Genomic DNA, 24,753 nt, shown 5'->3' with positions numbered 1-24,753 from the left:
CTGTAGAGGAAAGCAAAATCTAGTTACTTTATAGGTATCTATAACACAACCCTGAGCTAAGAGGTTAGGGAAAGAATTTTGAACTTTCACCTAAGACAACCTAACTTACTGCAGGCAAGAGATCATATAAGGAAACCTCTAGAAGTTCCAGCCTGCCTGACTACTGAAATAAATGAATGTTCACTGTTCATTCAGGCAAAGACTTCTCACCTCTTCAGCCATTTGCAGAAGTACTTTATTATTATTTTCCCATTTGGTACGCCATATTATCATTTCTTTTTCCAGTTTTTTAATTTTCTTTGTCATCTGTGAATCAATACAATTGCAAATTTAAATTCTATGTGCATTCCTAGAACCACCACTAAAGTATTTTATATTGTTCTTCCCCCTCCCTCATCAACGCACTTGCTTCATCCAGCCGATAGCTGTGCATGTCTTGCTGACAGCAGCAATGCTTGATTATAGCAGAACTGATATAGCAGAAGCCCTTACAGTGGCAGCAGCAGGAACCAAGCCAGGAGGAGTTTCATATTACCAGAATAACAACAAACTTGATCTCAATTTCAGAGGAAGCAGCACATGGGAACTTCAGATGCCACCACACTCTGAACTCTTTCAAATTCTGCAGTGCCATTTATTCCAGCTAGAGGGAGCAAAGGAAGGATGGGACCAGCTTCTCCCCTAAACTGTATCAAAGAGTGTCCTGGATCTCAAGTTTTGTGTAGAGATATTACACTAAGCTAATTCATCAGATTCTTGGAAAGACAGACATTCTGAGTCCACAAAGAGTTTAAGAATCTAAAACCCTATCAAGTATCAGAAGTAAAAGCCAGATAATTCAGGCAAGCGATAAGGAAAATGATACTGAAATTATTATATCCTTAGCTTTAACCATCTTCACAATTCACAAGATTATTCTATTTCAAGATTGTATTAAAGATAAAATGGAGGTAAAGTAAGAGAGTTTCTCAAATTAATGTTACAGGACCTGAATTCTCCAAAATTCAAAATTAGATTCAACTTTGCCCGTCAATTACCCATCTTTCCAACATTCCTTTATTATTGGTCTGCACATTAGCTCTGTTCCTGTAAAGATACTGTATCAAGCACTGTTAAGGGAAACTAGGATAAGGCAGAGCCAATGCCCTGGGCCATAGGAAATTACACAGAAAAGTCCCACGAGGCAGAGTAGGACAAGGGCTGTGGCAGGAGCTCCTCTAAAATCTCAGTTCAGTGCTGCCAACTGGGATCTTTACAGGCACTAGCAACTAGCACAGAGGAACGCAATGTGTTCCAATCCAGCAAGTTTGCCAGAATGGCAGCAAACTAAGGAGTCCCTGGCCTGAGCTGCTCTGCATCAGTGACACTCATGGCTAGAGTCCAGCTAACACTTCCGGCAGAGTTTCCCTGCCACTGGAACACTTCCCTGAAAGGACTGACGGTATAACGAATCTCCTGCTTGCTGAATTCAACACACTACTGGGTGTTAAAATATCTAAAATACTCTACTTAACATGGCTAAGCAGTGATTGAAATATAGTAGATACTTCTGTAATTCCCATTCTTAACGATGAAGGAACAGAGAAGTTAAAACAACTTGTCCAAAGTCTACGTAAGTGACGACCAAAATTATTAATCCAAGAAATCTGACCAATGAGCATGTGTTCCCCACCACCTTGTAAGACCTAGTAACAGTCATGCCTGATATGTAGTGGATGGCTACAAAATGCCAGCCTTACTGTTACTTATCCTCTCTTGACCACCATTTCTTTTTAAATCCCAGTTTGAACGGGGGAAATGCCAAGTTAAATCATTTGCCCCTACAAAAGTTCCACAATGCAAATAACAAAACTCAGTTCCAAAGTCCACACTCCAAACCAAGGTGGTTGTTAATTTATTTTGGGGGAGGAAGAGGTAGGTAACTGTACCCTAAAATTGCCACTTAGACCCCTTTCTGAACTGGAGTGACCACAACCAATTTTCTACACTGAATTTTAACAGCATTTGTAAGCTTCATAAGGACATCTGTCCCCATATATTTATGAAATAAAGATCACATTTAAGACTTAAAAATACACTCAGCTTACCTAGATTCTCAGGTATAATCTATTTTAACCATAACTTCCATAAGTTACCATAACTTCCCTGAGCTAGATTTTTATTTACTTAAAGCTTTATTGAAAACCAGGTGGAGAACATCTGAAGTGTTCTTTTAAAAACAAAATCTACTTCTAATGATAAGTTTTTTTTAAAAAAGAATTATTATTGGTGATGATAGAATTATGAGAGAATCAAGATCATGAGCAACTTGGGGTAATTTCAGGACAAAATGCCAGTTGAAGATCAGAAAAGATCACATTAAGATCATATCAGTTCAATATATACTCATCCAAGTACTAATTACGTTTTAAATGACCTCATATAAATTTAGTGCTAATATTCTACAAAATCATGTAAATACCTTTTCCATTTCCTGCCTGAAGGTTGTAAAGAGTTCATTGCTTTTTGCCATGGTAGTCTGGAATTCTTCAAACTTATCCATATAAAGAGAAAGCTACAGAAAAAAAGTAGCAAATATTCTGAGTTCCAGATAAGCAATTCAGAATCCGGAAGACTTGCAAAAGACATAATATGGTAAACATTAGTTACTTGTAAGTGCTACGTAGAAGAAATCCTCTTAAACTTTCGAAATGTTGTTGACTGAACCTAATTATAATGTTTGAAAGGTTCAACCCTTTAGTAGCTGTAGTATGTCAATTATAATGAAAACTAAAAATTTCCTGTAACTATAAATTCCCTATAACTACAATGCTTTATGCACAACCCACTGTACACAAACCTGAAAAACTTGTTGGAAAAGAAATCCTTCTTTTATATTAGTAGCCTGCATATTTATTCCCTTGATACCAAGGTTAAATTTTTCCTTAATATAGGCAGGAAAACAAAACAAGCTGAATAGTCTGGTTGGAGGACAAAGAATTTAGTGAGAGAAGAGAAAAAGAAAAGTTAAATTAAGGTAGAGATGCTCATTTTTCTTTAATGCCCACCCTCAAGAAATTTTTAAATTATAGCTGGGAAGATAATGCTAACTGAGCAACCCAAAAAGAACACAGCATGCTCAGTCACTTTTTTCTTCCCCTTAGAAAAGGGGTTGCAGCAAAGGGGAGGAACATGCATTATAGTGGCCAGAACATAAAGCTTACAGATCGGAGTGTTGAGCTAGGCCTCAGGATGGGCTGAATTGTTTTATGTAGACCAGGGGAAACCCTTTGGAGACTATCTCCATATATGAACATAATTAATTTTATGTAAATATTAAGTAATTATTATTTGTTACATGTTACATATTATACGTAACTATAATATATGATTATATTATGTTCAGGATGAGGAAAGAAAAGTTTAGAAAAGAATAAAACACAATCAGAGGCCTGGAAATAATAATAATAATAATACCACTTACAATAATAAGTGGTATCTTTTCATTTTCTTCAGTGCTTAATGAGAACTAATATACAAAACCAAATCAACATGATGGGGAAGGACAGGATGTGATATGATGGAACCAGTCTACCCAGATATTACATGGAATGGGTCATCTGGGAAACAGCATTTTAAAGCAAGTTCTGCCACACATGGGAAGGAAAAACAGACTGAAAGGAAGGGTTACCAGTAACAGGTAGACAAGATAACTATAAGATAACCAAATCACTCTCATAGAAAGAGAAAGATAAGGAAGACCAGGTTGCACAGAAACAGGAACAAAGTGGAAAATACTGAGGAGGCCTTATAAGCACTCTGTAGAGGGACACACAGTGACAGGGTTTCCAAGGGTGCTGGCCTGCAGTCGGAGCATTGGTGCTGCTCAGGGAAGAAAAGGGAGCAGTTGGATACTTGAAGGAGATTAGAAGTTATGACAGTCTGGGCATGGTCTGCATGTACTGAAAATGGAACACCCAGATAGACTGTCCCATCCAAGAGCTCAATGCTGGGCCACACTGGGTAGTTAGAAGTGGCAACTCCCATCACACCTGGACTTACATGCCTGCCTTACGGTCAAGACACACCATTATGACTCTACTCTCAACAAATGCTGGAAACTGACTTGTGAGACTGAGACTTGGAAAAAACAGCCATATTTAGGGACTAGGACACAAGGAGGTGACAGCAAAGGATACAAAATAATGACCAGGTAACATGTTGACCCATGGTGACACACAAGTACAGACAATAGAAGTTGTAATGAAACAGCCCAATGGAATCAGAGTTGCCTGGGAGCTTGGTCAAAGGCCCTTTGCTGACTGATACTGAAGAAACTGTCAACAGTACCACTTTAAAGAACATTTTCCAAAGCTGTATACACATGTATACCTTCTCCACATCAATCCTCTTTCCCTTTTATATGGACTTCTGAGTGTGCAGGGCTAATAAGCAAAGATTTAAAGTTTCTAGAAACATGCTAAGCAGAGCCATAACTTATGCTTCGTAACAACAAAAGACTTCTCCTATCTGTTTCCTCTTCAATTTTCACACTAAGTGAGGCTACTAGTTTCATCACTAATATCACATTGAAAACTGTTCCCAAAGTGATAAAGAGTATTCACAAAAGGGCTGCTGATCAACATCTGTGTCATTCTTAATACAGGAGTATATTTTAGAATTAAGAGAGTCCTTATGTTAAACACCATTTAATAAAGTTTTAAAATATGTGATAATTTTTCAACAAAACATAATTTGTTTAACTAAAAGAATAAATTATATGGGTAAATACCTAATTGTTACTGTCTATAAACACTAGGTAGATAACAGTAAACTTTTAGAGATGGAAGCATGATCTTTCCTGGATCTTTTCCTAAAGCGAGGATGCCACATCTGCTTTCTTTATCGCACACTAAGCAACACTTAAGAAAGTTGAACTGTAAACAAAGAATCTCAATTCCTGCTTAGAAATGTACACACACATACACACACTAACCTGCAAGTGAATTTGGTGAGCATATGCAGGTTTTTAAAACTACATACAACAAGGTATGTATTTTCTGCCTGTTTTATTTTCCTCCTAGAATAAAATTCAAAAGACCCTGGAGAAAATAATCTAGGACAGTAGAAAAAGGACACTGAAAATATGTTCACCAGCTATTCAGATTGGTTTGGGAATAAGGGATTCTTTGAGACCCAGGACTCACAGTGCTAATCTGAGAAAAACTCTAGTCAACTTACGATGACTTAGTTACCGTAAATGAAGAAGAACATTCCAAGAGGTCTATTTTTCAGTTCTAGCTGGCATTGGCTGGGAACAACAAGACTCACAAATTCTACTATCCTCTGTTGTCAAGTTACCTGCTGTTTTAATTGTACTTCTTGCTGTTTCATTTCTTCATATTTGTGCCTCGATTCTGTTGCTTCTTTTAATAACTAGAAAACAGAAACATTCTGGCAAAATAGTAACAGTAATTATACATGTGGCTAAAATGTCAAATGACCGGATACTTGGATTTCCTGTTCCCTCTCATTATTTTAGCAAGAATCATAGGTCAAGAATCCTATTATAGCAATTTCCATGTATTTCTTTGATCTGCACCACTTGCTAATACTGTGAAATGTGGGAAATATCTTTAAACCACCTAAGGAGAAAAAGTACCTTGGAAGCACAATAAGGTTTATAAAACTGAGTTAAATAATCATGCTTAGGTGAACAAAATCAGCCATTTACACTTAGAAGCCTAAAACAGTGCTGCACAAAACACAAAATCTTATGTAAAGCAAAGCACCAAACACAAAATCTTGATGTTCTCTAGGTGGTTTAGAAACCCTTCTATCTACTCCATGAGACAGGCAAGATGAGGCAGGCAGAAAGGTACACAGAGCAAAATAGTTCAAACAGACATCAGGTTTCTGGTTATATTTTTTAAAAGCCAGAAAGAGTAGGGTCTAATTTTGTACCTGGGTTTTTATGAAAATTATATAGTAAAGTTGTATGGTAGACAGTTGTGAAATTCAGTCTTTGAATTTCTGAAGTAAAATGTCACATATACTACAAATAAGCCTTAAAGGTTTGTAATCCAACCAGAAAGTATACATGTAATGTATGGATACTTAGATACATAAGTATATAGGTATACACACACACACTCTCTTTATATCCAGGTTGGAAATGGTAACAGATACTTCAGTTGTACACTGCTGTATCACTGCTGCATTGTATTAAAGGTGTCCATGCTTTGAAAAATCCATCTCTCTAAACTCAGATTTACTAGGGGGTTGTCCACATCCTGAGAAGACTCAGGAACTGAGCATTTCATCTTATAATTACTTCGGCATCTAGATTACTTGAATGAAATGTCAAATGCTAGATCAAATAGTCTACAATTTATTTAAACTAAATTAAACATATATAGTTTGATTTGTTTATGTTAAACATGAGATTTCACTATGTTCACAATTACTGACACACAAAATAATATTATTATTATTAAGGGGAAAATGCCGCATGATTAAAAACCAAGATAACTTTCTACACATGAACAAAGTCACCATCTACAGGTATTTCCACTAAATGGTCTAATAGTTCCAAGTCTATTTTTGTAAGAAAATTTTATCAGAAATAAAAAGCGGAATGTATTCCAACATATCTCAATCTTTACAGTCAAAAAATCGAATTGCATCCCAGGTCTATATAAAATACTGATTGAAGTTATGTATTTTAAATGATTGTTTACGATTGGTAATGTTGCTAGGAAACAGTACTTACAAATTCTTTCTCCCTTTGGTGTTTCTCATCAGCTTCCTCTATGAGCTGTGTTGTTTGCTGAAGCCTGGCATCCACAAGCTGTTGCTGCAGGTCCTTATGTTTGAACACTTTATCAATATGCTACAGAGAATAAAGAATTTCTTCCATCACTCAATAAAAAATGGTATACATTGGGGACGGAATACAACACAAGTTAACAATAATTCCCTTTCCGGTTCTTCCTGCTCATACTACCGTAAGTAGTAACACTGGGTCTTTCTACCCTTGTATTTGCAGAAGCAACTATTGCCAACTTGCAAGCCACTCTGCAACTGCTGAAATGACTTCCTCTGACTACCAACCTGAGATCATCTTTGTTGTTGGGGTCTCACCCAATCAATGGCTTTGTTATTTCCTGTTTTCTGCTCAACACTGAAAATCAGGCTCCAGCTATTAAAACAACCAAACAACCACCACCAAAAAATAACAACAACCAAAAAACCCAGTCGATTAAGACAATCAAACCACTGAAGCCATTCATCACACACATTATTCATGGATACTTTTCGCATTAAATTTTCCCAAATTTCTTAGTATAGATAATACCATAATAATTGGTAGGAATGGCCTGCAGTTGAATCTTGGCTCAATGGATGGCCTTGGACAAATCCTGTTCCTTGATGAATCTCAGCTCCCTTATCTTTGAGAGGCAACCATACATGTACTTTCCAAAGTTACTATAAAAATCAGTATTTAATGTGCTTGGTGCCTGACCACATAAAACACTTAGTAAACTGAGAACAGGTCAGCATTATACCCAAGCTAGGTTGTGAAGAAGTATTTCTAAATAATAAAGTCATCAGAACATCCTTTTCAGATGCAGAAACATTACAACTTTTTGTTTCAATATTCTATGTGATAGGAAGAAATATTAGTTAATATGAGTCATCTAATTAAGTTTTAAGGGGTGCACTAGATTTGTCTCTGACTACAAATAATTTGTTTAAATTATTAAATTATATTCTGACCCCATCTCCAAAAAAGGGACAGGTGAGAGAAAATTCTATAATACCTAAAACAAGACTTATGTGTAATATGATTTGAACATACACTTTCAAAATATGCCACTGTAATAACAAAGTAGGCAGTCATTTGTTTCAACAAAAAAAATGAAAGAAAAAAAATTTTTTTAAGATTTTATTTATTTATTCGACAGACAGAGATCACAAGTAGGCAGAGAGGCAGGCAGAGAGAGGAGGAAGCAGGATCCCTGCTGAGCAGAGAGCCTGATGCGGGGCTGGATCCCAGGACCCTGAGATCATGACCTGGGTGGAAGGCAGAGGCTTTAACCCACTGAGCCACCAAGGCGCCCCTGAAAGAAAATTTTAAGAAAATGAGGACTTTATAAATGTACTGAAAAGATCATCCACTCTGTAGGCCTGAAAAGGAGTTTCTTCAATAAACAAACTGCACAGAGAAAACACAGAGATGGGAAACTTGTATTGAAAAAAGACTTGAGACATAACCAATGAAATGTATAAAACTTGTCTGGATCTGATTCAAACAATCTTAGTGGGTTCCTCTGTAGGGGACTGGGGAGGAGAAAAATGTGGGCAGTGACAAGGTAGTCAGTTAAATTATTATGACTAAATATTTTGGTGTGAAATAGCAACTGTGTTTCTGCTTCAGGAGAATCTTTCCATTTCAAGATCTGCATTCAAATAGTGCTGAGTGAAGTAATATGACACCCTGGATATGCTTACACACAGATTTGCTGTCAAAAGATAAATGAGAATGGTTAGGAAAATACTCAAATCCTATATATGTTTCTAAAGGCTGTAAGTAACACTGTTAAGTTAAAACAATCTAAAATTTGAAGTCAAATTGGATAAATGCCATAGAAATTGTTTTTAGGTTTGTTTTGGGGAATAAAATACACCATTTTAAAATTTACCATTTTAAATTGGTCAGAATATTTTTAAATTAGTAATTTTAATCTGCTTTGTTAGGAGTTCAACACACATAATGCCACATTTTACTACCCCCCTTTTTTTAAAATATTATACTTTTATAAAATTATTACTGTCAGTTACCATACCTTTTACTACCCTTAAAGCATAATAAAGGCAGAGAAATGTACCCTTTAGAAAACCCAAAGGCTCTCACCCTGTACATTTGAACTCTGAAAGTAATTTTTTGAACTCTGAAAAGTAATTTTTCCCCTGTAATGTTTTATTTATTTTATTTTTTTAATTAAATTTATTTATTTTCAGCATAACAGTATTCATTATTTTTTCTGAAAGTAACAAAATTTAACAAGCATATTATCACCAATTTCCTCTTAAGCTAGGTATCACAGTACTTCCAGACTAGTCTGCAAAATAACTGCAACTGTGAGCTATTAATCATTCCTGTAAATTTACTGTGTGTGATAACCAAGAAGATTGGGTATTCTGTTAAAAGTTTCTTTTTTACTCCCCAAAAGTATGGAAGGTAGAATGCAATGGTACTATACATTTTAGTATCATAGCTTTATGATGGATTACCATGGAAGTCTGAGATACTGGATACTGGTGGGCTATGTATTTATTTACCCTCACATTGGATATGGGAAAAACAATTTATATGTTAAAATTACAATATTCAAGTAACACATGGAAAACAAATACCACTCAACAGGTCTTGCAGAAGATACCGCACATATCCAAATCTAAAGACCCTAGGTCATCAGTGATGATCCCCAATTAGTCATTCAGTTCAGAGTGTGCCTAACAATTTCCTAATGAATTATCTAATGAATGCCTGACTACCACTACCATGTGTACACAAGTTTTAAAATACTGTCCTGTGACCATAGTCTTTTTTAATAAAAGGTGTAAAGTTATTCAAAATAACAAGACGTTATCTAAAAACACAAAACATGTTTACCTCCTCTCTCAGTGCATACTGTTCAACAAGTCTCTTCAGTTTCTCTCCCAGTTCGGTGTTTTCCTGGCGGAGTCTGGCATTGTGTATGTCATGTTGTTCCAACTGTGCTTGGATCTCATTTAAAGTCAACTGGAAACGTGCAGTTGCTTCTTTACGATTCTCTTCCTCTTCTTGTGCCTGCTGCATATTTTCCTCCTTATTATTCAAAATAATTTCTGTTACTGGTATAGTATAAATTTATACATAAACTGCTCATGTTACTGCTATGTCATTTCATGTAATCCTGCCCCAAGTATTGTTTCTCACCTACAAGCCCTTCTCCTTATCTATGATGAGAAAACTCTCATTTAAAAGCAAACATATTGGGGCGCCTGGGGGCTCGGTTAAAGCCTCTGCCTTCGGCTCAGGTCATGATCCCAGGGTCCTGGGATCGAGCCCCACATTGGGCTCTCTGCTCAGCAGAGAGCCTGCTTCTCTCTCTTTCTCTGCCTGCCTCTCGGCCTACTTGTGATCTCTGTCTGTCAAATAAATACAATAAAAATCTTAAAAAAAAATAAAAAATAAAAGCAAACATATTTCCTAAGTAGATAAGCAGAGAGAAACAACTGTCCTGCTACTAAATAAGTATTTGCTGACTATGCAGACCTTACTACCCAAAGCACAAGTAAAGACCTTCTCCACAGTCTTACTCTTCCTCATTATTTTCCCAATATTCTCCTTACTGGTTTGACAGACAGAATGACTGATATCATTCTGTATCAGTCTGAAGAGAGATGTCCCGCCTAGCAGCCTACTTTCTGAGTCACACCTTCCAATTCCTTATATGATTATTTGGTTATTTATAAGACTATATCTATATGTATACATACACACACATACACACACTTTTTAACATAAACGCACATACGTATTTAAACAACCGAATAGCTCAAGATTGGCAGAGAATACTCAGGCACACTAGACACTCAGCAGCCACAGTACATCTCTATACAACCTGTTTTTCTTTCTTAAACTCATTTTGATTCAAGTCTATACCTACCAGTCTCTTCATTTCAGCTAAGCATTTCATTTCTTATCTAAGAATGTGATAATCAACTACATTAATGATCCGCATACTATCTGGTCACCTTAAGCTTCCTTAATAAGCAGGAAAGCTATGGCCATAAACATCAATACCACCTACATTCCCTGTGCTTAAGTATAAGGTACACATACTACAAACTATAAAGCTCTTCCTCGAAGCTGAAACCACCATCTGGATAGACAGAGTGAGTCTTATATTTATAATGGACAAACCATTATAATGGACAAACCCAGGCAAAAATGAATAAACAAGTAAGCAAGGTAGTACATCCCTGAGGACCCCACAATGTCATCTGCTCAGGAACCTAATCTATAAGACCAGTTGTACGTAAGATTAAGGAACAAGCAACCATTATTAAAACCACACTCCATTACAGCAAGTAAAGCAAAGATTTACTTCAAATGTACATATAGGGATTATAAAATCACTCTAACAATCTGAAAAACAAAAAAAATGAACAAAACTAACCTTTAATGTTCTATTGTGACGCTGAAGTTCCCTGCAAAGAGACTCTAGTTTGCTCCTTGCCAAGACAGCCTTGCTGTGTTCACTCTGCAACTGAACTTTCTCTTTCACGATTTGGGCTTGTTTCTTCTGAAGAATCTTCATTTGCTTCTGAACATTCCTGCTCTCCTCCAGCTAAAATTAACAAGAACTTTATACATTTACAAAGTAAGAACCCCTGACTTACACTTGACAGAACTGGAAGTACCACCATGGACTCTTTCCAGTACTCTCTTAATCAGTTGAGACATAAAAAAGTATGCACATAATTTAGGGAATGAAGAAAATCAACCTCAATGTCCATTTTTTTAATTAAAAAGAAAAACATCTTTTAGGAAAACTTCTTTTGAATGCATGTCATGTGGTTTTGCTTTTCTACAAGAACATACAAAAACTACTGAAAAAATAAGCAACTCTTTGTGAGTGAGAAGAAAACAATTCTAGACTTAGAGCAAATTATGTGAGTCTTGCTGACATTTCAATGACACTTTCATGAGGAAAAAAATATTGACAAATGTGGATTTATTGAACACTCCTAGAGGTGGGGCACCTGCGTGGCTCAGTCAGTTAAGCCTCTGACTGGGTTTAGGCTCAGGTCTAATCTCATGGGTCATGGGATCCAGCCTAGTCCTGCTCAGTGCTCAGCAGAGAGACTGCTTGAGATTCTCTCTCCCTTTGCCCCTCCCCCCACATGCTCAGGTAACTCATTCACGCACGCGATTACTCTCTCTCTCTAATAAACACATCTTAAGCAAACAAACACTCCTGGAGGCAATATGTTTACAGCTACTAAAAATGCTTCTGATTTCATTGAAATTCCTGCTGGAAAAGAGTAATTTTGCTTTTGAGTCATACTACTGTCTGGAAGTAAAGCACATTTAAACTGGTAATTCATTAACAGTCAGTATACAATTAACAAAACAGCAGTAAGTACAGGGAAAACAATTACTTTAAATGTAACTGGACTAAATTCGCTAATCAAAAGACAAAGAGTGGCTGAATGGATTTAAAAAAACAAGACATAAGTAGTTATTCACTGCCTACAAGAGCACCACTTCAGCAATAAGAATGCATAAGACTGGAAATGAGATAGAAAATACAGTACATGAAAATGGAAACCAAGAAAAACTGGGGTAACTATATTTATTTCCAACAAAATGGACTTTAGAGCAAACTCCATTGAGACAAGAAGATCATCCAAACAGATTATCAATCTGTGGATTTAAAAAGGTTAGAATAACATAACACAATAAAAAAAAAAAAAAAAGAACAAACAAACAAAAAGGAGAGACATCCCACCGAAAAGCAGAATGTACCCTCTTCAAGTGCACATGCAACATTCTTCAGGATAGGTCTTATGATAGGCTCCATACAAAAAGGCTCCATACAAAGAGAAGACTGAAATCATATCAAGGATCATTTTCAAACAATATGGTATGAAACAAGAAATCAGTAACAAGGGGCAAAAAAGGGAAACTCACAAATTTGTGGAGATTAAACATCGCACACTGAAAAACCAATGGCTCAATGAAGAAATCAAAAGAAATTTTAAAAAATCTTCTGACAAATTCAAGTGGATAAACAACATACCAATATGGGATGCAGCACAAACATTTCTCATAGCGAAGTTCTTAGTAATAAATGCCCACGTCAAGACACAGAGCCCACATGAACCACCTAACTTTATACCTCAAGGAACTGCAAAAAAGGGAAGAAATAAAGCCCCAAATTAATAGAAGGAAGGAAACAGCACAGGTTAGGGTGAAATAAAAAGACTACAGACTAAAAAGGCAATAAAAAACATCTGTGACTAAGAAGTGATTGAAAAAAATAATTAAAAAATTGACAAACCTTTAGCTACAGTTAACAAGAAAACAGTAGGACTCAAAACCAGAAATGAGGGAGTTGACATAAAAACAAATACCACAGAAATATAAAGGATCATAAGAGCCCATCACACACAACTACAGAGCAACAAATTGGACGAACTAGAAGAAATGAATGAATTCCTGGAAACAGATAACCTATGAGCAGAATTCAGAAAATACGGAAAATACGAACACTCAAATTGCAAATAAGGAGATTAACTCAGTTAACTTTCCCACAAACGAAGGTTTAGGAACCAAGGGCTTTACTAGTGAATTCTACCAAGCTAGAATCAACACCACCCCTCAGTCTCTTCCAAGAAAAACTGAAGAGGAGGGAACACTTCTGATCTCATTTTCAAGAGGCCAACATTACCCTGCCAGTGAAAACCAGACAAGGACATGACAGGGAAGTAAATTATAGGACAATATTCCTAAGTAGCACAGATGCAAAAGTCTTCAACAATATACTAGCAAATCAAATTCAACAATACAATAAAATGACCAGATACCATGATCAAGTGGGATTTTTCAGGGATACAAGGATGGTTCCATCTTCACAAACCAATCAATATGATACACTACAACAACAACAAAAAATAAAGGATAAAATTTACAGGATCATCATAGTACATGCAGAAAAATCAATATCCATTTATGATAAAAACTTCTGATAAAGTGGATTGTGAGGAATCACACTTCATCACAATAAAGCCATATGTGATAAGCCCACATTCAACATCACAGTCCATGGGGAAAAGATGAGGGGGCGCCTGTGTAGCTCAGTAAAAGCATCCAACTCTTGATTTTGGTTTGGGTCATGATCTCAGGGTCTTGAGATGGAACCCGGTGATGGGCTCTGCACACAACATGGAGTATACTGGAGTTCCTTTCTCTCCATCTCCCTCTGCTCCTCTCCCTGCTGATACTCTCTTATTCTCCTCGTCCCTCTAAATGAATAAATAAAATTTAAAGAAAAAAAAATCAGTGCTTTCCTGATCTAAGATCAGGAAAAAGACAAAGATGTCCACTTTAATTCAACACAGTATCAGAAATCTTAGCCATGGGGTGCCTCAGTGGCTCAGTTGGTTAAGAGCCTGACTTTCTGCTTTCAAGTCATGATCCAGGGATCCTGGGATCAAGCCCTGTGTCGGAAAGGGAGCCTACTTCTCCATCTACCTCTGCTATTTCCCCAGTCATGCTCTCTCGATCTATCAAATAAATAAATAAAATCTTAAAAAGAAAAGAAATCCTAGTAAAGCAATTCAACAAGAAAAAAATATTAATAAAATAATCCAAATTGGAAAGGAAAAAAGTAAATGGAGATGACATGGTATTATATATATCTAGAAAACCCTTACAACTCAACCAAGAAATTATTAGTATGGATACAAGACTCAGTAAAGTTAAAGATTATAAAATTAATATGCAGAAATCAACTGTGTTTTTTTCCTATATAGCAACAATGAGAATATCAGAAAGAGAATTAGGAGAATAATCCCTTTTACAATTACACAAATAATAAAATCCCTCAAAATAAATTTAGCCAAGAAGATGAAAGACCTATATTGAAAGCTGTGAGACACTGATGAAAAAAAAAATGAGTAAGATACAAATAAATGTAAAGCAATTCCATGCTCATGAGCTGGAAGAATTAACATTTTAAGATGTTCATACTACCCAAGGCAATCTACCAACTGATGCAATCTCTATCCAAATTTTAATGGCATTTTGCACAAAAAAAGAACAATCCTACAAGAGGCACAGAACCACTATGGTGATTAGGATGGAAGTTTCTCAGAAAATTAAAAACAGAATTCCCACATGAGCTGGTAATTCAATGACTAGGTATTTACCCAAAGAAAATGAAATATAAATTCTGAAAATTGTGTGTCTCAAAGTTTATTGCAGCATTACTTGTATCAGCCAGGACTAGAAGCAACCTAAGAGAAGTAGGTTCGAAAAACATGGTATAATGCACAATGGAATATGATGCAGCTGTAGAGAAGGATGAGATCATGTCATCTGCACCAACACAATTGGACCTAGCGGGTACAATGCTAACTGAAATGAGTAGACTGAGAAAGACAAATACCACATAATTAACCACTGTTAATCTAAGGAATCTAAGGGAAAAAAAAATCTAAGGAAAAAAATGAATAAACAAAAAGCAGAACTAGACCTATTAGCACAGAAAACAAATTGACAGTTGCCAGAGGAGTGTGAGGATGGGCAAAATGGGTGAAGGGGAATGGGAGGTAATGGGTTTCCAATTATGGAATAAGTAAGTTTCAAGAAAAAAAGGTACAGTCCCTGATATTGTAATAGGGATATAAAGGGACAGATGGTGGCTATACTTGTAGTGAGCACAGCATAGTGTTTAAACTTGTCTAATCACCATGCTATACATCTGAAACTAATGTAACAACTGTACCCCCCAAAAAAGAAAACTTTAAAAACAAAAACAAAATACTGTATCCCAAATGTCTCCTACAAAGAAAAAATAATGGATCAAAGACATACTTGAGACATAAAACTGTAAAACTTTTTTTTTTTAAGATTTTATTTATATATTTGACAGAGAGAGATCACAAGTAGGCAGAGAGGCAGGCAGAGAGAGAGGAGGAAGCAGGCTCCCCGCTGAGCAGAGAGCCCGATGTGAGACTCGATCCCAGGACCCTGAGATCATGACTTGAGCCGAAGGCAGCAGCTTAACCCACTGAGCCACCCAGGCGCCCAAAACTGTAAAACTCTTAACAGAAAACTTGGGGTAAAAGTTCATGACACCGCGTCTGACAATGATTCCTGGACTTGATACCAAAGACACAGGCAAGAAAAGATAAAACAAGCAAACAAACAAAAAAAACAAACAAAACAACTTGACTCCATCAAAATTAAGAACTGTTGTACATCAGAGGCACTATCAAAGAAGCGAAAAGACAACACACAGCAAGGAAAAAATGTCATGTTTAAGTTCCATATCAGAAGAGATTAATATTCATAAGTTATAAACATAAATTAACTTAAGAACATAAGAACAAAACAACACAGTTATAAAATGGGCAGAAGACTTACACAAACATTTCTCTGAAGAAGACATATACACTACCAGTAAGCACATAAAAGATACACAATATTACTAATCATTACAGAAATGCACATGAAACTGCAGTGAGATACCATTTCACACCCATCAGAAAGGCTTTCAACAGAAACAGAAAACAACAAATATTGGCAAAGATGTGGAGAAACGGCAATCACTGAGCACTGCTAACTGGCTACAGACACTGGGGGATACAAAGAATTACTATATAATCCATAAATTCAACTTCTGGGTATGACATGATATAACAGAAACTAGGTATATGAATAGATTATTTGTACACCCATATTCAGAGAAGCATCATTCAAAACAGCCAAAAGATATAAAAAAATGTCCAAAGGATGAATACATGAACAAAATGTGTTATGCACTTTTTGTATACATGCAATGCATTATTATTCTGCTACAAAGATACATGCTAAATGAACTGAGATATGCTACATGATATAAAACAGGTGCAAAAGTATTTATGCATGCAGGCTACCACTTAAATGAGGCACCCAGAGTAGTCAAAAAGCACAGAGATGGGTTGGGACGCCTGGGTGGCTCAGTTGGTTAAGCAGCTGCCTTCGGCTCAGGTCATGATCCCAGCGTCCTGGGATCGAGTCCCGCATCGGGCTCCTTGCTCAGCAGGGAGCCTGCTTCTCCCTCTGCCTGTGCCTGCCATTCTGTCTGCCTGTGCTCGCTCTCTCCCCCTCTTTCTCTCTGATAAATAAATAAAATCTTTAAAAAAAAAAAAAAAAAGCACAGAGATGGGAAGTAGAATTGTGGTTACTAGAGGCTGAGGGAGAGAAGAAGGAGTTACTGGTTAGTAACATAGAGGCTTGGTTTGTTTCTAGATGTGGATAGTGGTGATGGTTCACAACAACATAAATAAATGTATTTGATACCCCTGAAATGCATTACCTAACAGTGGTTAATATGGTACATTTAATGATATGTGTATTTTACCACAATGAATTAAAAAACAAAACAAAACAAAGAAACACAAGACCAGGGCTGAAGTTTCATATGAGCCATCTACAATAAGGAACCACGAAGACTGAGAACAGGAATCAGGCTTCTGTGGACAACTGTGGGTCAGTGCAAGTCTTCAGTGAGTGAGAGTTGGGTAACCAGAAAAGATGGTTCATGACAACAAGAGAAAAAACAGCATGACAGCTACATTTGTCTCAAACCTTTGGAAACCCAGGTTTTAAAAAGACAGAGGAACAGAAAGAAATTAAAGGGTGCACCTCCTAGCCTCAAGATATTTGGGCACTGAGAGAAGACCAAAAGGGAGTAATTTCCTTAGGAAAAACATCTTTCAGCAATGTAAGTTGAGGTACTGATTTTAGATACAGCTATAAATTCTGAAATTTGCATTTCATTTGGTACAGAGTAAGAATCAAAGAAAACCATGTTGTTTGGTTGGGGGTCAGAAGGAAGAAGGAAAGACATTATCCATCTCTTAGGACCTAATTTCCCTAGTCCTAGGCACTATGGCTTTCACTTATGGCCAGGAGGCAAGATTATTCTGGTAGTTTGGCTCGAAGATCGGGGCCTAGGAATTGGGTTTCTCACAGACAACCAGAATCTGCAGCTTTAACTGTATTTTTGTGCTATCACTTGCAAAGTCTCCTCTATCCATTATTTTATTTATTGGAGCCCTCTCTATTTTTTTCTTGCTAATTGCAGCTGAAACTTTGTCAGTTTTGTTAATCTTTGCAAAGAAGCAGCTTAGTTTCACTGATCTTTTCTACTGCTTTTTGGTCTTTTTCATTTGTTTCAACTCTGATCTTTATTATTATCTTTATGTATTCCTTCCTAGTATTAACTTGGGGCTTTGGTCTTTTTCTAGTACACTGAAATGTAAATTTAAGTTGAGATTTCATGTTTTCTGAGGAAGGTACAAATTGCTATGAACCTCCCTCTGAGAAATGCTCTTGCAACCGATAGGTATGATGTATTCCCATCATTATTTGTCTCAACATTTAAAAAAAAAAAAGTCCTTCAATTAATTAAATTTAATTCCTTTAATGATGGGCACTTTAGCACATTATTTAACCTCCACACATCTGTGAACTTCCCACTTTCTTTTCAGCTTGAAGAAGTCCCTTTAACATTTCACATAAAGCTAGTTTAGTCATGATAAACTCCTTTAAGCCTTTGCCTATCTGGAGGATTCTTTACGTTTCCTTCAATTCTGAGTAACATCCTTATCCAGGTAGGTGTTCTTGGTTAGTTAGAAGTTTTGTTTTTGTTTGTTTGTTTTCCTTTCAGAACTTTGAATAATATATCGTGTTACTCCCTTCTGGCTTGCAAAGTTTCTTCTAAAAAATCTGCTGATGGTCTGATAGGATACCTATGTATATAAGGTTTTTGGCTTTTTTGTTTGTTTTCTCTTGCTCTTTTAATAATCCCAGTCTTTAGCTTTTAACATTTTAAGTACAACATGTCTTGGTGTGGATGTCTTTGGGTGCATCTTCTTTGCAACTGTGCTTCCTGGATCTCAAGGTCTGTTTCCTTCTCCAGTTCAGGAAGTTTTCACCTATCCTTTTCTAAACAAATTTTCTTCGTCGTCCTTTGTTCTCCAACTCAGAGCCTTATAACGCAAAATATTAATCCCCTTCATGTTGTCCCCTAAGTCCCCTCAGCTGTCTTCATCTTTTTTTTTATTTTTTTTTCTAGTTTTTCTTTTTGCTGCTCTGATTGTGTGAGATCACTGTTCTTGCTGCAGAGTTCACGGACTCTTCTATCTTACCTAGTCTGCTGTTAAGCCCCTGTAGTGTACTTTTCAGTTCAGTTATTGTATTCTTTTTCTCTTTGGCTCTTTCTTATATATTCTATCTCTTTGTTGAGGTTCTCACTGTTTTCAACCACTCATTTCCCAGGTTCAGTGAGCATCTTCCTGACAGTCATCACTTTGAACTCTTTATCAGATAAACTGCTTATTCTGTTTCATATCTTGCTCTTTCCTTTGGAACATATTCCTCAGTTTCATTTTTCTTGACTCTCTTTCACAGTGTCTATGCAGTAGATGAAGTGGCCACCCCTCCCAGTCTTGAAGGAATGTTTTGTGTAGCATGAACAGCAGAATTCAGCAATGCCCTACAACTTGGTTGTCTGTCAGACCTTCCTGATTGTCCAATGGCCTACTTGTCCCTTCATAAACTCAAGGTTGTTCAGTGTACCAAGACCTGCCAGTGTCCCAAAGTACACAGATCTCAAAGATCACTAAGGTTTGTGCTGACTGGAAGCCAGGCCCCAATAACACATCTTAAAATATGCAAATATATGGAGTTCTGTAGGATCAGAAGCATAAGACAGGCTGCCTGCCAGAACAGGAGATCTGGAGGTGCTCCTGGGTGAAAGTCATAAAAATCAAGATTCTAGATGAGCAAACAAGCTCCTTTCTGAGAGATACTGTTAGCTACAGTGAAGCAGTGGAAGAGAACAACAATGGCATACTCTGGCCTCTAAGAGAGAAACTACATAGGGCCCTAGAAACAGGAAGCCTGCCCCTTGAGCCAATGTTTCAGGACAAACAAATGAACATTTTTTGCAAGACTTGATGCTATGTTTCAGTTCTAGCCAACGACTGTATCTGATCAAGGAGTACAACACTCTCACTCGACAAGGCATTCAAGAGATGTCCTAAGGCAACAGACACATGTAAGAGCTCTTCTCTGAGAGAGACTAGTGCTCTGGAGTGGCTCTTTCAAGGTCTCTAGAAATGTTTACAGTCTGCCTATATAGGCGTGTCTATTAGAAGACTGCCCCTCAGACTGCAGCTGTGATGATAAAGTTTCTCAGAAAGACTGAAGATATGTTTTAGTTTGCCCTGGGGATGGTAGTCAGTGAAGAACTGTCTCTGCTTGTTACAGCCCTGTGGGATCCAGCAGATCAATTTCCTCAGCCTAAAGAGCCAGACAACAAAGAGTTGTCCCTTGGGAGGCAACCACAAAATGGTCAGCAGACTTGTGTAAAAGCTTCCCCCTGGGAATTGTGGAACATGGCAGAGGGAGAGGTCAAAGATGCTACCTAACAAGGAAAAAGAAATAAAAGAATGGTTCCCACTGATTGTAGCAGCACACATGGAGAATGCAAAGATGGCATCCACTAAAGGGGGAAACAAAAAGTGCAGAGTTAAGTGAAAAAAGGGCACTGATGGTCTTTAAGGATAGGAGAAGGGTATAAAAATGATACCTGCTATCACCGCAGTCCCTGAAGAGCATTCCAACATGTCCTGTCCCTCAGGTCCAGACTAAAATAATCAAATGAGCGTCTTTCACATTAAGTCCAGGTGCTTTTCAAACAGCGGTTTCTGTGTTGGGCCTTAGGTCAAGTGAATGTATTCACAAGCCCTTACATAGCAGTACCTCAGTTTATACTACCCTTTGAGTCTTGCCAATAGAAATCCTACCAGTATTCAAAGCCAGATTATTGTGGGAGTCTGTCTCTCAGTGGCAGATCTTAAAAGCTGGGATGTGTGATGTAAACTACAACCCTTTGTTCATCACAGAAAAGGTCTGGATTTGTGAGTTCCCTCCAGATTGTTGACAGCCATGTCAGAGACAGAATTTGTGTCTTAGTCTCTCCTGTCCACTGTGATGTTACCCTTAGCTTTTTTGATAGTGACATACTCTCAAAATGGTCTCACTGTTACATATCCTAAGTCTACTACTCTACTTTTTTAGGAAATTAGTTTTCCAAGAAACAAAGTATTAGAATTTTTTTTTTTCAAAACAAAATATACCTGTTTTATTACTCATAAGAACTACTGATCTGAATAAGATGAAAGATAGGTTACTCACTAGCATAAGTCTCTAATGTGTCACTTGCTAAACATATGCTGTAATTTTTACTGATGTCCTCCTCCTAAGTAAAAGCCCACTTGATTTTGGTTTCTCTAAATCTAATCCCTGGGCCAACAGCTTTGGTCGTTACCTAAGAACTTGATAGAATATGGTATTTTAGCCATGCTCCCCACCCCTGCCTCAAATCCAGTATAGAGTGAATTTTACATCTACTGAATCAGAATCTACAATCAAAATTCACCAATGATTTGTAGGAGTTTAAGGATTGCCCTAGCCCACTATGCTAGTCAATTTGCTCTCTCCTGCCTAATCCTTTCATGCTGCCTGCTGATATCCTAACACCAGGCTAACTACCCAACCTTTCATCATTCTGTCACTTTTCTATGCAAATTTCACTCCTTTCTCCATCTTTTTTTTTTTAACCACTTCTTATTTGATTTTCATCATGTGAGTGTATCATTACACACTGACTTCACTACCCAGTGGAAGCAGACTTTTCCTTTCCTGAGGCCAGCAATCCAACACTCTGATTACTGCCATGTTTGCATCTGGACAATTTCTAGGCCTTTTCATTGATGCTCAGTGGTTCCCACCTCTTACAATTTTAGAAGATGCCAGTGGAGTATATGCATACTACCTGAAGGAATAGTAACTATTATTCTTTCAGTTCTATACGTAAAAGTCCATTATTCATGAACCATAGTATGTTTTGATACTGTGAAGTATCCAAGATATAGAGCATGATATAGAGTTGTTGCTTTAATAACACGTGTGAATGCATAAAATTCACTAAAATAATTTACATAAATATTTCACAAAACACAAGAATTTTGGCATTTACAATAGAACCAATAACTCTAAAAAAAATCCCACTATTTTTCAAAAGATCTTATGACTTTCCTATTCTTCACATTTAAAATTAGGGCAGGGTTTCCATGTTGAAGAGTAATTCCACATACGCCAAAAAAGGATTAATGTTACTTGAAATAACATAGGCCACTCTCAGAACAAATTATTTTCTATGAGTCAACTTCTTTGGAAGATGGAGGAAAAATATGATGCCTGCCATATATTGGGTGCTAAGGAAATATTTTTCTAAGAAACTACTAGACTACTTCATGTAATTCACAATTCCTTAAAGCTTTCAAATTTAATCTGCTTTCATGTCTAAAATCCCTCAATTTACATATGAAATTATTCCCTCACAATGTCAGGCATCAAAATCCTAGACAAGGAAAATGCAAACTTAGAAATGCTAAAACTAGGGCTCCTTGGTGGCTCAGTCAGGTAAGCATCTGCCTTCAGCTCAAGTCATGATCCCAGGGTCCTGGGATCCAGTCTCTCTGCAGGCTCCCTCTCCCTTACTTCCCTCCTCACCCCCATGTTCGCTCGCTCTCTCTGATAAATAAATAAGATCTTTAAAAACACATGCTGAAACTGAGTTTTACAAAATCTATTCTAAAACTCAAAAAGCAATAAAATGTTGTGTGTCACACCATTAAATGGGCCCATACAATCAACCTAAGTCTCTTCCCTTCAATTTTGTACTGAAATACAACTTTACTTTTAAAGCCATACCAAAATTCTATGTTAAAAATTTATCAAGCACACACACACACATTTTGCTATATTTTACATAAGTTTTGCACCCTTAATACTCACAAGATCAGCGTATTTCTTACAGAGAGCTGCCAGCTTCTCCTCTGGAGTTGAAAGAGTGTTTAAAGCGTGCATCAATAATAACACTTCTTTTCCTGAAGGCCAATAAAAGGGGAAAAAAGTACCAGAAGGAGAAAATTAATCCAATCTGTAAATTCTACATAAATTTTATGTTCAAATATCCATGTTATGATGTAAGGGTGTAAGTCAGACACAGATTCACCAATAAATCAGGGTAACGATTAGGAGGAATCCCCTACCCCCAACAAATTTCTTCAGTTTACTAACATTATTAGCAATTTACTATTGGGTACTTGGACAGTAAGCACACCACTTCTTCAAAGTTTAAAAACTCTTACTTAACTGCTGATTCTAAGGTACAACATTTTACAAACGGTAGGAATGTTTTCAAAACCTTTCCACTGGCCAAATACAAATACTGAGAGACGTTTAAGACTGCTCATCTAGCACACTCTGCCTATCTAAAATGCACATAATCCACTGTGACTAACAACTTTTCCAATGACCAATTTGAGCTATGATTGTTTTCTGGTGATTTACCAAGCATATTCTGGGTATTTAGAGTCTTCTACCATACAAAACGATAAACTCAAAAGGGATGAAAGACCTCAATGTGAGACAGGAATCCATCAAAATCCTAGAGGAAAACACTGGCAGCCACCTGTGTGACCTCACCCATAGCAACTTCTTGCTAGACATGCTCCAAAAACAAGGGAAACAATAGGGAAAATGACTTTTGGGACTTAATATAAAAAGCTTCTGCACATGAGGAAAACACTCAACAAAACTGAGAGGCAACTCATGGAATGAGAGAAGATGTTTGCAAAAGACATTTCAGATAAAAGACTGGTATCTAACATCTATAAAGAACTCATCAAACTCAACACCCAAAAAACAATCAACCCAGGCAAGAAATGGGCAGAAGATGCAAACAAGCATTTCCCAAGAAGACTTAAAAATGGACAGCAGACACAGGCGAAAATGCTCGACATCACTGGGCAAATCAAAACAATGAGATAATACCTCCATGGTCAGAATGGCTCAAATGAACAATCCAGGAAACAAGAGATATTGCCGAGGATACAGAGAAAGGGGAACCCTCTTACACTATTGGTAGGAATGCAAAGTGGTGCAGCCACTTTAGAAAAAGTGTGGAGATTCTGAAGAAATTAAAAATAGAGCTACCCTATAAGCTAGCAATTGAACTACTAATTATTTACCAAAGAATATAAACACAGTGATCCAAAGGGGCACCCGTACCCCAATGTTTATAACAGGAATTTCTACAATAGCCCAACTATGGAAAGAGCCCAGATGTCTATCAACAGATGAATGGGTAATGGTGTGTGTGTGTGTGTGTGTGTGTATGTGTGTGTGTGTGTAAAGGAATATTACTCTGCCATCAAAAAGAATGAAATCTTACCATTTCCAAGGACATGGATGGAACTGGAGGGTATTAGGCTAAGTGAAATAAGTCAGAGAAAGAGAACTGTCATGTGATTTCACTCATATGTGGAATTTAAATAACAAAACAGAGGATCGAAGGGAAGGACAAATAAGACAAAAACAGATGGAGCCTATTTGAAAGATGCTGATCTCTACGAAACAAACTGAGGGTTTGAGAGATGAGAGATCCTTAACTCTAGGAAACAAACTGAGGGTTACTGGAGGGCAAGGCAGGGGAGGCAGAGTGGGGCAACTGGGTGATGGGCAGTAATGAGTGCTCATAATGGAAGGAGCACCAGGTGTTACATACGACTGATGAATTACTGAACTCTACCTCTGAAACTAACATTTTATTTAAGTGAATTTAAATAAAATTCTTTGCACACAAAATTTTCATTTTGAAACTGTTTCTTATTGGGTTAGAACAAATAAAGAGGGAATGAAATAATATATGTAAACTGTAATTTTATGAAGATTTTAAACTATAACCATTTACAACGATTTAACCATTTACAACCATTAAACTACTAAAAAAAACCTAAAGCTATATTTTACATGTATCACTGAGGCTGCCAATATAAAAGATACCTATCTTGTTTCAAGGAATTTTAAAT

At 36.9% G+C, this 24,753-nt stretch overlaps 1 protein-coding gene across 12 annotated transcripts in view; it reads right to left on the bottom strand.

The window, feature by feature from the left end:
- Nucleotides 1-24,753, bottom strand: part of LOC132008020 (gamma-taxilin-like) — a 39,798-nt gene that overhangs the window by 3,159 nt on the left and 11,886 nt on the right. For 10 of the 12 annotated variants that reach the window (XM_059386382.1, XM_059386384.1, XM_059386389.1 and 7 more), the window contains 7 exons: nucleotides 22,676-22,767; nucleotides 11,211-11,381; nucleotides 9,659-9,853; nucleotides 6,752-6,871; nucleotides 5,341-5,415; nucleotides 2,462-2,554; nucleotides 211-306 (listed from right to left, as the gene is read on the bottom strand). In XM_059386382.1, coding sequence (XP_059242365.1) covers nucleotides 211-306; nucleotides 2,462-2,554; nucleotides 5,341-5,415; nucleotides 6,752-6,871; nucleotides 9,659-9,853; nucleotides 11,211-11,381; nucleotides 22,676-22,767 — 842 coding nt within the window. The remainder of the gene's footprint in view (nucleotides 1-210; nucleotides 307-2,461; nucleotides 2,555-5,340; nucleotides 5,416-6,751; nucleotides 6,872-9,658; nucleotides 9,854-11,210; nucleotides 11,382-22,675; nucleotides 22,768-24,753) is intronic. The other 2 variants (XM_059386383.1, XM_059386392.1) reach the window with 2 other exon arrangements.

This window comes from Mustela nigripes, unplaced genomic scaffold, assembly GCF_022355385.1.
Source record: "Mustela nigripes isolate SB6536 unplaced genomic scaffold, MUSNIG.SB6536 HiC_scaffold_20, whole genome shotgun sequence".
Lineage (NCBI taxonomy): Eukaryota > Metazoa > Chordata > Mammalia > Carnivora > Mustelidae > Mustela > Mustela nigripes.
This window is presented reverse-complemented; position numbering and strand designations above follow the sequence as displayed.